Here is a 13,666-nt window from a genome sequence, read left to right on the forward strand (position 1 = left end):
ATGCCCTTGTCAAATGCCAGCACAGTTCCTGTTACAAATCTTAGTGGAAAATGGCAAATATTTTGGCTATGTGCCTCTTATGGCCAGTGATTCTTACAAAAGGGCACATCAGAGTTGCTGGTCTGCACAATATCGTGTGGGGTGAGGTGCTGGCAGGGACACAGCTCAATAATTAGGCTTCTTTACACAACAATGGGAGGCAGATAGTGGTTTGTTAGACTTATTCACACATTTGGGGGGGGATTTCTTCACTAAGTAATTTCTAGTGTTAAAGGTTGATATTCTATCTTGTTCAAAACCAAGATACAAAAGCTGGGAGATTTGCAGCATCTGGACTGTGGATTTTGTTCTATTGACTTGATTTAAAAGCATTTTGTAAAGGGAATCTTTGGCCTGCAGCAAATAATTGTTCATGCAGGCGTCGGGATGCAACTGACTTTAATGGCAGTGTGTTGGTAGGAAGAAGAAGAAGAAAAAAAAGATCAAAACCAAAAAAAAAAATTTAATCAAATGTACTCCAATACAAAAACAAAACAAATGAGTGCATTTACAACTTCAAATCATTTTTCCTGTTCTTAGCTCCTGGTCTATAGTGGTTAAGATGTGTGCTTTACAGTTTCAGGGATGTCACCACCCCAGAGTTGGTGGATCTTGTCAATAGACTCATTTTAGGTGACCGATGTTTTTGTGTCAGAGAGAACATGCCAAGCTGTCAGGAATGTAAAGAGAAAAAAAAATCTGTTTCGCTAAAAGGAAAGAAAACTCTTAACGAGTACCCCTGTAAAAAAGACGGGAAAAAAATGTAAAATCCTCTTATGAAACCCACCTTCAACTGTAAGCCAGCTTCCTTAACTCAAATACGTCAACATTAACCCTGCAGATGTCCCACAAACTCAATTGGCATGTATACAAATAAAATTATGGGACCGATAGACTTCTGTTGCAACTCAACAATGGTCCTGGATGTCTGATAGCAGCTTCTTTTCAAAATTGTTTCATCAAAGCCAGATGACACAGTTTACACACAGAAGCAACATGGACACAGTCAGCACCTGCAAACAGAGAGGGGAGGCAGATGGAGCCTGAGTTTGCTGGGGGAGGGTTGAGAATTTGTAGTTACAGTCCGTCTTCATGTGGGGTGACAAAATTTCGCTACACTATTATACATGGGGAGGGGGGTTGAGGTCATCTTCATTCAGTGGTTATGCTTATTTAACCAGTCCGATCTTCTTAGCTTCTGTTTCATAAATGAGCAACCTCCACATCTTCACTATGAAGACCTCGGCTTCTTCATCAAGGACCTGAGCAGAAGCAAAAGCAAACTTTAATGACAGCCTTGGCTCAGAAGAATCATTATGCTAAAATGATCTAAAAGGCAGAAATAATGATGCGAAAAGACCTTTGAGGCATGTGTGGGTGAATGGTAACATTCAAAAACCAAAGACCTGGAAGTCGGTTTACTTTTAAAGGCAGCTCTTTCCCTTTGGTTTTGAAATGCCAGCCAGAAGTTAAATGAGCCTATTATAATTTGTCGCTGTGCTGTCATTATCTTAACATGAACGTGCCAATAAAAATAGCAGCGCATCTGTGATATTACTCACCATGGCAACATCATCCAGGATGCTCTGCGGCATACTGTGAGCCATCACCTGAGAACAGAGACAAAAACATCAGCCTCGTTGCATTTTAATCCTTTCCCTTCTCTGCCAAATCAGGAGGAAGTCAAATGAATGGTTGCTGTGTGATCAGATGAGTACCTTTGAGCACACAAAGTCCACTAATGTTGCCTCTTCCTCACCGATGTACTCTATGATCTTTTTATTGATCCACGGCCTAACACGTCTTTCCATTAGCGTCTACAAAACAGGAGATAGCAGCACAGCAACTGTTTAAGAGTATTCCATCACTTAATTGAAACCTGCAAGAAAGATTAGATGGAGAGGTAATATTAGCACAGAAGCGTAATAATGGATTTCTCCCCTCCTCACCGTGTCGACCATAGACCAGTCCAGTGGGTAGGAGAACAGCTCAGGCTTTGCTGTGGGAATCTTTTCTATCAGACTCTTTATGTGTTTCCGTTTCTCCTCGGTATTGGCTCCCTTTATGTTAGAGAGCCCGGCGCCATCCACCCCGAGGCTCTTGTCGTCGTCGTAATCCAGGGGCACAAGCTTCCTTTTGCGCGGCTGTTCGTCGGCCTCTTCATCATCAAACTTGTCGAAGACACTGTCCACTGGAAGTTTCTTCCTCTTGCCTGCGTTGGGTTGACTGGGGCTCCCCGTGGCACCTGATGAGGTCACAGTCAAATGACAACAGTTCATTCTGTCCTTTTTGCAACACTTGTCTACATGATGGGCTGTGACTAAAATATAAAGAAGGTCCTTTAATGTCTGGCAGCGTCTGTTAGTAAGTATCCATCACTAATGAGTTTTCCTCTGTTTAACTAATCAATCAACCAGACTCACCCAGTTTAAGGCTGAGGCCGATCTTTGGCCGGTTTTCCTCCTGAGGCAACGCATCAGGGGGCGAGTTCTCGTGAGGGATGATGATGCCGCAGGGCGACTCCTCTCCAGGGGTGTTGGGTGACACGTTACCACTGGCTGATGACACTGAGGGTGCTGCTGTGATGGGCCGCATCGTGGGCTTCAAACATGGTTTTACGTCAGGGTTATCTTCATCGTTCTCATAGTCTTCCTCTTCACCCTCCTCCACCTCGTCGTCAGTGTGATTGGGCCGTGGTCGCGGTTCTGCTCGGTCTTTGTCGGGCTCCGGCTCTTGCCTGCGGTCTCGGTGTTCTCTTGAACCCCTGTGGCGTTCACGTGGCTCCTCGGGTTCTGGCTCTTGGATGATGGGAGGTTGCCTCAGACGCTCCTCCTCTTCCTCTTCCATCTTAACCAATAACAATCAAATTAGCAGAAAATGTCACCCAATCACTGCATTTTACAGAAAAGAAGGCCAACAGACGATGAAAGCTGGACATTACTGATGTGCCGAGATGCAGAGGGACTCAGATAATAAAGTGACCTTCACAAAAACAACAGACAGCAAGCCCACTCACTGCAGACAAATACAGGCAAACACACACATTATCAGTGCAACAGAAAAGCATACCCTGCGTAGCTCTGCGTCTGGGTCTGGATGTCCCTCGTCTAACAGCCTCTGTCTGATCTCCTCCAGCTCCTCCTTCTCCCTCTTCCTGTCACGCTCATCCGCCTCCATCTCCTTCTCTCGGTCTCTGAGACGCTTCTGCAGCGCACTGCCCCTAGGGGTCACAGCGAAAACAACAGCCTTTAGAACAATGGGTTTAGCTGCAGTGTTACATGAACCGCAGAGTTAGATTTAGGTCACAGAATCTGCGCAATATTTTCGAATTTATACCTAAATCTTCAGTCTGTTTGCTAAAATTAGAAGTAAAAAATGATACATCTGAAGATTCATGACTACCGGATACAAATCCTTCTTAAAGAGACAAATTAATGCATTTGTTTTTGGATAATGTCCCTGTTTTCATGAAGAGAGAACTGTAGCTTTTTCCCTTTTTGTTTGTTGCTCACCTGTAATACTTGGGGTCATCTCTGTCATCGTCGTAGTCTTCAAGAAACTCTTTTAACCGTTTTCCTTCTTTCGCCTAATGAACCGTGAAGACACAGAGCCAAGCGGAATTTCTTTAGAATAATTCATTTATAAAAATATATTATTTTCTGGCCTTTTAAACTAGATGGAAGGTGCTACCATACAACGTATCCCCCAGGACAGAGCAGTTAAAATGATAACTTAAAGCATATCAAGGAAATACTTGTTCTATTCTCTATACGTTCTCTCACCATTTCTCGTCTGCGCTCATCATCTCTTTCTGTCTCCTTCGCATAATCCCGTGCCTTTTTTCTCTCTCTCAGCTCCCAGTTTTTTAGACGCTGTAATAGAAACAATCTGAGGTAAGTCCACGGCTGAAAAACGTTATTTTTAAAAAGACATGAAGTGATCTCATTTTTGTCCATCCACTGATTTTCAGCTTAAAGCGAAACACATCCAGAAGAGAAACGAGCATTTTTCCCCACCTCTTTTTGAGTGCTCTACGTTTAGCTTTAAACAATTAAAAAATAATGTAGGATGAAGAAGTTTTGACACATCTTGTATAATTAAATACATAGAATTTAATCCATTCAGACCTAAAAAAAGAAGCCTTCTAAAGCCCATTTAAAACATTTAATTTCTAAATAACTGAAGAGACAAACACTGAAATAAAAACCAAAGGGAGGTTAAACCTTCAGCATCTATTGTAAGTTATTAGTTTTTAGATTCAGATGTTTTTGGAATCTATGATGCAAAGTGACACATTGAGCTGGTTTACTGCAGTTTTTATCCGTGTTTCTACCTCCTGATAGGCTGCTTCCTTGTCTCTGAGTTTTCTCTCCAGCTTCCGGCGTTCATAGGCTTCTTCTTCATCCTCTTGATCCCGCTTCTTTTCTCGGTCTCTGTCTCGACTCAACTCCCTACGAAAAAATTAAAAAAGAATTAATGTACATTAAGGTTTTAATCTCCTTTGGGATAAAGAAAACGCACGGTTTAAGGGTAGTTGTAAGGGTGAAAAATGTGTGAAAACACCTGTTAGGGCATGTAGGGACTTAACGTGGGAAAAGCCTAATTAATGCAGTACAGTCAATGTCATGAAACGCTTTAACGATGCAGAGTTATTTATAGTGAGCTCTGATCTCCATGCCTGTCAGAATCAGGATGAATAATGTCAAACGAGATGTTAGTCTCAAATGTTAGTGTGTCTTTTACATTCCATAACAATATTAAAATGTTGAAATAATCTAAACTCTTGTGTTTGACAGTAACATGTGTTTTGTAGTCTTTTTTTTTTTTTTTAAATTCACCTTGATCGGCTGCGGTCAGCAGTCCGGTCAGCGCTCCGGTCTCTCTCCCAATCTCGCTCTCGTTCTCGCTCTCTGGTCCTGCGATCGCGGTCTTTGTCTCTGTCTCTCTCCCGTTCTCGCTCCCGTTCTCGCTCCCTTTCCCTCTCTCGTTCCTTCTCCCGCTCGCGATCCCGCCGCTCTCTTTCCCGTTCTCGCTCTTTTTCACGCTCCTTCCTTTCACGCTCCAACTCCAACCGCTCCTTCTCCCGCTTATCCTTCTCCTCCTCTAGTTTCTGCGGAGCAAAACACAGAGCGGTTCAGCTGATGCCACATAAGATCCAGTGAGCGTTTGCAGAAAGCTTGCCAATGTGCACAGATCAAGTGGTTTCCAGATTTTGAGAGGTCTCACAGAGGAACATGCCCTATTCTAATTGGTGCAAAGCTCCAATCCTAACTGGGAGAACTCGGCACAATCAAAAGGCTCTCCCTCACGGAGAGCTTCATCTTTCACTTAAAGCAACACGGGGCACTTTGCTGCTTCAAACTTGCAGAAAATGAATTACAGTTTAGCAAGAATGTGACTGGAAACCACTTAAACGGCTGTAACGATCTGTGGAACATTCATAACACAGCAAAGACATTGCTTTTTCTCTCCTTAAGAGGCCTTCTTTCAGAATAAGGAAAATAAAAACAGAAAACAGGCATCAGTCTTTTGTTGAACTAGTTGTTTGTGACTTACAGGTGTTGAACTATGGACTCAGCCCTTCGCTGCCCCTACAAGCCTTTTAAGTTAGGCCTGGGAGGAAAGCAGGTCACACGGTATACAAGGGAAAAATGTTATGGGATTCTGTCTTGCTTTAGCATCATCATAATCATCAACAACAGCCTTTAGTCAATAAACAACATGGCATTCGGTGTAGTTCTAAATTTAAAAAAAATAAAAAAAAGAACATTATGAACATCAGTTACATTTCTGCACAGATAAATGAAAGAAACAGTCTTACCCCTGCAGAGGTCTTCAGCTGCTCTTCTTGACTCATTACTCAGACACACACACACGCACCATAACTCCTCCTTTATAGGCATTACACACCAGGCTTCGGGTGTATTTTTTGCAACAATCATTTGTCAGAATATGATACGTGATGAAATATTGAGTCTATTTCCTATATTTGTCTTGTTATACAAGTAATCTCAATTTTCCATACATGTTATCTAAAGTTAGCAGTCAAATAAAACCACCTTCAGCTGGTCCGCAGCAAAAAAATAACAACAAGCCTTGGGTGTAATGCAGCTCAAGAAAATAGAACTTGTGATACTTGTGAAAATGGGACATGTCAGCAATGATCCTGAAACTTATTGAGTTTTGGTCAAGTGATACTAAGTATTACTTTAGGATTTGACCCAAGTTCAAATCAGTTTTCTTGACATCAGGTCAAGTTTTGTTTTTTGTTTTTTTAACTCTTCATCCGGCTGCGGCTGGCTGACTTTTTTTTAAACCACAGACAGCGCATAAAAGAATAGACCAAGACCTCATCCACTGGTTTGTGTAGTATCCTTTTAGAACAACAGTGCATTCATAATTAAAGTTAGTTGTGATATTAACTGGGATGCTAACTGGCTCCACTTCTATGGTCAATCATACTAACAAGATGCATTGTTATTTTATGCTACTACAACTACATATAAGCAGCACTAAAACTGGGAAGCATTGGTGAACTAAATACCCAGCACCTAAGTGCCAATACAAAGATGCCTTTGACTGTGGTTATCTTTTATACGCAGTCTATGATTTTTACTTACCTGCGTAGTGACTATCGGGACACGCTAAACAAATACTTGATGACCTGCGGGGAGAAAAGTTCTTATAATAATTCTAATCTTAATTTAACAGTCTGCCAAATACATTCAGGTCTACTTTTAATCTATTTGATTTATTTTATTGTTATTTAGCTTGACCAATTTCATATTTAAAATTCTTTAAAAGACTGAGCAATACATTGCAGTGCTGTTCTTTCCCAATTTTGATTTAATCTATGGCATGGTTCTGTTAAAAGCTTAGCTAATGCTTTTTCTTTAACAAAGAAGGAAACTATAACTATGTGCGTGAGTTTCATCCTTATATAAGTGGTTGAACTCTGATTTTTTTTATTGCAAAAAAAGAAAAACTAAGGCAGAGGCAATAACATACTGAGTAAATGGAGGAGATTAAGAAGGGATCCCACAACACACACAGAGAGCACGTACCTTCCTTATCAATCTTCAGATCATCATACTGCTGTGGAGAGGGCGCCCCCACTCCACAATAGCATAGTAAAGGTTACAGCAAGAGTCACTGCAGTGATTACGGAGTCCTTGTTCTTCAACATTAAGACAAACCAATATTCACGGAGGACTCGCACAGGTTCACTGACTCTGCAGATTTCCAGGGAACTGCCAATGCTGGTATAAATGCAGGGCCGTCAAGCAGTGAAGTGACAGTGTTGTCAAATTAAGGACATTGTAAGCCCTGGTCGGTAAAAAAGCAGTGTAGTTGCCCCAATGCAAGTCCTCAAGAGGGGGACGCCCAGTATATGTATTTAGTAAAAGAAGGCTGATACTTACATCCTATCCTGGCAACTTTTTCCAAAGCTCTGAGATTCATCTTGCTTTAGTCACCATATGATCACTATCATAATGGTGGGGTTTAATGAATAGATTAGCTTTAAAGTAACGTTACATCGTCTCCATGCATTTCTGTGTGATGAATGAAGAAATGGATCTCAAATAGTCACACCTAAATAGTTTCATTCAAATCAGGCCTGAGAAAGGTGACAATAACACTAGCCATCTGCTGTGGTGTTTGAACGTGAAATATTTGATTTAATATGGGGCACTTTCATATGTTTCGGTGTGTCAGTTTTAGAGGCAGCCAATCTGTGGCGCAGTATGCATTTTACTGAAATCAAGTGTTACATACTTCCAACTAAATGTGCAAGCTCTAGGTAAGCAACAGCTGTCCAAAACCTGTAATGTCAACTACAAGATTAAAGAAGCCACTTTACCTTGTGAGTGTCACGGAATTTACTAATCTCTCTGGAAATCAGGTCTCTCTTGTCCTCCTCCATGTCGATAGTGTTAATGTCATCCTTTAAAGACAAAGAAAACAGAAAAATCAGTTCCTGGGTGAAATAACAATACAAGGTTAAACAAGCACCACGATAAAAGTTTGACTATACTTCTTCTTTCTTTTCTTTTTTCCTCTTTCGTCGCTGGGACTCATCATCCTGAGAAGGCGCATTAAGTTCGGCGGCATATTCCCTCATCAAGCCATCAATGGCACCTTTGACAACCTCGTCTTTCTTCTTTGTCTCCTCATCAAGAACCTCTTCCTCATCATCTCCTCCATCTCCCTCCTTCTTAGTCTGCAGAAAATAAATTGTCTTACAAAGGTTCTGCAATAACTAAACATGAATGAACTAATCTAGTTTTGTGCAGCAATATACATGACATATTAGAGTTATTCCCTAACACAAGTTCATACCCCGTTTGCAGTTTTCTTCTTGGCCTTCCACTCATCCAGCTGAGATTTTGTTTTTGCATCCACCTTCACCAGCAGGTTTTTGTCTCCTATTTGGAGGTCATGAAGCAGACGCAGGGCTCGCAATGTGGACTCTGGCTCCTTGTACTCACAGAAACCAAAAGCTGCAACAAATGCAGGTTCCAATATGATCACTTATGGTCTGACAGTGTAAAATATATTAAAAGAGACATTTACATAAATAATGGGCTTATACATTACCTTGAAGCTTGCCAGATGCTCCTTGGACTCTCTTCCAACTCAAAACAATTCCACATTTCTGCAAAAATAACAATGAACAATTGTAGAACTTCTGAATGGATTTATACACGCAACGGTCACCTGCAGTTTTCAAGCCCAGAGAAAAACATTCAAGATTAATTGTATTTTTCAATCACTTACCGCCAACAGCTGTCTGATGAGCATGTCTGAAGCTTTTTCTGATATATTTCCCACAAACACAGTTGTGGTAGGCCCACTCTCATCGTCTTTGGCTCGCATAGAAATGTCCTTCTTTGGGACAGCAGGCTTACTGAGGACTGGAAGAGACTGAACCATAACTGTAGGGGTGGGTGTCATGATGCCCATGTGAACTGGGATCATTGGAGCTGTAGACAGATCATGACATTCATTTTGATCAGGACATATAAGGAAGAGAAACTTTGAAAAATAAACTCTGAGAACAAGTTCTAAACTTTTTCCAACCAAAAAGCTACTTGAGTCCCTCGTTAAAATCGTTAATGTAGGTCAGGTGGGCGCTTACCTGATGGAAAGCCAGCATACTGAGGAGGTATCCCAGGAGGGGGCAACAGCGGCCGGTTTAAATGCGGAGGGAAGGACATTCTGGGTGAATGTGACCTACTGAGGACACAATAAAACCCATTCAACAAAACTCACCAAACAGTAACAGCAAAATAAATACTTTTACGGTTAAAAACGTATGCCAGCCTGAGCTTCGTTAGGTAAGAACACACTGAAGAAAACGTGTCGTTAGCATTGAGCATTAAAATAGATTATAACTTTTACTGCACAATTGTGACATAATTTGAAATTAGCTTCACTAATTTAACGTATTTAAGGCAAACGTTTCACGTGTTAATACATATGTACTACAACTGTCACAGATAAAAGAACAACCACAATCTAATAGCTTAGTTAGCTTAAGCTAGTTTGAAGCACGCTACCATACCCGGCACAGCTAAATTATGCTAAGCTAACGTACTAAGGAATTAATGTTACCTAACAAACAAAGCTGAGTTTTGAGAGTTAAGTAGGAGTATATAATAAATGTCAAACTGTTATTTAATACATACCCCGGATCAGGTGGCGTATAAAAGGATAAAATCCACTATAAAACGGCTGGTAATGATGAAAATGTCGTTAACGTTCCGAATGTTGGATTAGCACCCTAGCTAGTCGCGGGCCTTCAAAAACAATGACGCAAGCGCTGTACGCACCAGAGTAAGAGTGAGCTCGTTTTGTACATCGGGACGTGGCCACTAGACGGAGACGTGGATGATTACAGTTTGAATTTACAGTTTACGGTTGGATTGCATTTCTGTCAAATATTCCCCGCATACAGTATTCAATTGCTTCGGATTGAGACAAATACGTTTTCTATTCAAACTCAAACTCTGAAACTATTCCACCCTTTATTTGACAGTAACCTTTTTTGTAGATTTTGGGACACCAATGGTTGCAGGGCAACATTAATCCTAAAACAGCACATTTTTAAAATGTTGAAATCAATGTTAAGGCAGCTTTTACATGATTTATTTTTACTTTTTTTTTAAACTAACTGAAATCAAAGATCTCTTTTGCAAGAGTGTCCTGTCCAAGAAAGCAGCAGACTTGGTTTCAATGGATGGATATTCAATGGATGAAATGGATATGTATATTCCCACGCATAAAGTTCTTGAAGTTACCAAAACTCTTCCATAGTTCGGTAAAACTTAGCTGACATTTTCTCTGACCAAATTAACCTTTTCTCTTGACTATAGCAGCCGTCAAAGGTAAGCGGGAAGAAAGTGAGGTTCATTTTTCTGTTTGTTTTTGTAATATTCTTTTCTACCACAAGAGGGAGTCTAACTCAATTTTTCATCACAGTCATGAGTTTTGTAGAGTTGTAATCATCACTGCAGTTGGGAAGATAAATTGTTTGATTAAATTATTAATTTGATCATGTGACTAAAGAAGCATGACATGGAAACACATCTAAACCATGATGAATGTTCAAATTGGCTAGTTTTCACACAAAGAAACAATAGGAAGAAAGAGGATTACAATCACAATTATTTACAGAGTTTATTTATAAAATTATACGTATTTACCAAAGGCTAACGAAAGTAAAGTTCACAATCAGTATATCAAAATACCAGAGGACAAGACAGAATACCCATTACTGGTACAATCCCTCGTGATACAATCCGAACCCCCTCCCTCTATAAATGACGTTGGAATCTTCCACTTCCGGGTTGTCAGACGGCGTGTGTTAATGAACGGAAACACGAGTTTATGCAACAAACATTGAGGTAACTACATTTTGAGATAAATGACTTTGAATCTTCAGTCTCCTCAAACTGACCTTAAATGTAAAGTTATTATTAGCTGAACAAGCCTCCTGCTTTTGTAAATAGTTTGCTGTAGATGCTAAGAGTTAGCATGCAAACTCAGTCCGAAGTGATTCAAGAGAAATCAACCGGACTTCTTTTAATTCCTTCAAGATGTTTCACTTCTCTTCAGATTTCTTCAGATTCATAAAAGTTTAAACGAGGTTGCACGTGTTACAGAGCCACCTCACCATCGTTTGTGAGACAGGTGACAACGAGTTGTGACTCAAACACACTGGAACTCCCCATCAGCTAGTTGGAACTTTGATGAAAGATGAAACAACTTTGATAAAACAATGAAGTTCTGCTCAAGCATTTGAGAATACCATGATGTGTATGACCCAGTCCAGATCTATACATTCAAAGTCATTGTCAAAGCACAGTTACCCAAGTAACACCAAGACATCTCAATAATAATAACATTATGTTATGTAGTATTCTAATACTACATAACAATTCTTAATTCTTATTCTAAATAGTCCTATATTATATTACCACATAGCAATACTATGTGGCTACTACTAAGTGTTGCAATAATACATCCAGTCCTTCCTACTAACTTTCTAGTTGTAAACATACAACTAATTCTATAAAACTCTCACACCTGTACATTTGGTAAAATTTTGGCCAGCTGTAGTTTTCTGGTTCATAACCCCTTATCTTTGTGGAACAGTGGGAGAGGACACGGCCCCCTCCTCAACCCACCGCAGTGGGAATGTTGATCCAGGGCCTGACAACTGGCAGGATTGGAGGCAGGAAAAAAACACTGGCAACTTAAGGTCTCCGTGAAATCTACCCATGCCCCCTTCACACTTGGAGTTGGACTTTAAAATACACTCAGTCTTAAGTTTTGATCCCACAACCTCTGAACTTTGGAGCGTTCACCTAACAGCCTGAGCTATTGTTCCAGACAGTTGAATGCACTGTCCTAAATTCTTTCTCTTTACTTTGAGAGTTGACCTTTTAAATACAGAAATACACCATCTTGGGAGTTGACCTTCACAACTCCAGGCAGTTTCCTATCCTCATGAGCTATCTAGTCACAAATTTAGCTTTCTTGGCAGATTTGATGATTCCCTCTGGGTGTTGGACTTTAAAATGCATTCTGTAATGAGTTTCACTCACCTGTCCTCCAAAAGTGAGTATCCCCTAATTTACAGAAACATGTGAGAATTGAACCCTTCACCTCTGATACCGTAAGCCACTCTCAAGCAGTCTGAGCTACCTTGTCACACATATGAGGAAGAAATTTAAACTGATAGCTCGGTGTGGCTCTGTGTTTAACATTTTATTTTACAGTAAAAATAGTTTCTGACTGCTTTTTTGAAAGGTTTATTGAGAAAACAGATAATGAAGAGTTTCAATAAGGTCACGTCCCTTACTTCTATGTATTTGTGGATGCTACAGTAGTAAAATTTTAGACCTTTAGCTTAAACTATGAATCACCACATCGACACATATTCTATTGGCAAGACTATTGCAACGTCCTAACACTCCAACGTCAGGTTTTGGCAAAAAAAACTGCACCTCAGTGAGTGATACTTTCAGCCAAATATGATCCTGTGTTACTAAACATAAGCTTCTGAACAAATCGGGATGAAAAGATAGCACTGTTTGACTGTCATATTATCCAAAATAGATCTCAGTAAAAGTGTGACTCCTCTCAGTTTTAGACCTGATGATAGTTGAATGGTTCTTTGTTTTTATAGAATCTCACAATTATACCACAAGATGGCGACCTTGCCTCAGTTTAGATGAGTGCAAATCTGCAGCTGTTTTATGAAAACTGAGTATTTGAGATTGATGGCATCCTGCCTCCCTGTTATGTTACAAACTGTAATCGACAGACAGCAAAGCAGGGGAAATGGTTGCAAAATGGTTGGTTACAAACTGAGGCCAGAATGTGTCAGTTTCTACATTTTTGACTTTCTTTCTTGAGAAAGACACAAAGTGTCATGATCTCCACTGGCAGTGGGTTGATTTTCCCCTCTTGTTTCTTTTCCCTTTCCCTTCATGTGTATGTCAGTGTCTCAGACTTCCAGGGTTCGCTCAATCGTTTGTTTTTTTTGTTTTTTTTTTTGCTTTGAAACTGAGTGAAATGACTTGGAAGTACCTAAGAAGCAGCCATGTTGAAATTCTCCAAATTCTATAGGAAAGGAACCTCAGTGCTTCCTGTATTATCTCCTTGAGCTCAGAAACTCTGGAGCATCCATTACAAAAGACAGCAAGTAATTCAGTCTCACAGTTTCCTGTAGCCACAGCTTTTGAAGTGTGTCATGGTTGCATTTATTTATCCAATATAACTGTGACTCAAGGGAATATGAGGGTGAGTGTGAGCCTGAGACAAAAACATCTTTCCTTTTTAAATGACCAGCCTTGATAATAAATAATATATCTTATCGTGTGAAATATATAGATGTGATAAGCCTCTGTGTAACAACATGATAAGGCTCCTTGAGATGAAGCATCTAAAGCGCCTATAGTGGAATATTTATTGAACACATAGTTAGACTGTCATTGCAGCGTGGCTGTCGTTTCCTAGCTCCTTACGAATTTCTCCAACCGTCTTTCCTTAACCTCATAGAATTTTCCGAGCAGGCTAAATAAAAAAAGCTTAAGAAAAGACAATAAAAGGTCAATTT

The 13,666-nt window shown here is 40.2% G+C and overlaps 1 protein-coding gene across 1 annotated transcript; it reads right to left on the reverse strand.

Moving 5' to 3' along the window:
* Positions 1-482: 482 nt before the first annotated feature.
* rbm25b (RNA binding motif protein 25b) lies at positions 483-9,863 on the reverse strand. Its single transcript, XM_072362835.1, has 17 exons — positions 9,729-9,863; positions 9,179-9,273; positions 8,818-9,023; positions 8,638-8,695; positions 8,380-8,540; positions 8,075-8,260; positions 7,901-7,984; positions 4,878-5,149; positions 4,373-4,490; positions 3,822-3,911; positions 3,552-3,625; positions 3,109-3,259; positions 2,463-2,886; positions 1,989-2,284; positions 1,758-1,856; positions 1,602-1,649; positions 483-1,301 (listed from the first exon to the last, which is right to left on the reverse strand). Exons 2-17 carry the CDS (start codon positions 9,255-9,257, stop codon positions 1,209-1,211), a joined length of 2,439 nt encoding a protein of 812 aa, XP_072218936.1. The 5' UTR covers positions 9,258-9,273; positions 9,729-9,863; the 3' UTR covers positions 483-1,208.
* Between the last annotated feature and the right edge of the window lie 3,803 nt (positions 9,864-13,666).

This window comes from Leuresthes tenuis, unplaced genomic scaffold (genome assembly GCF_036924035.1).
Source record: "Leuresthes tenuis unplaced genomic scaffold, fLeuTen1.0.hap1 SCAF_13, whole genome shotgun sequence".
NCBI classification, from domain to species: domain Eukaryota; kingdom Metazoa; phylum Chordata; class Actinopteri; order Atheriniformes; family Atherinopsidae; genus Leuresthes; species Leuresthes tenuis.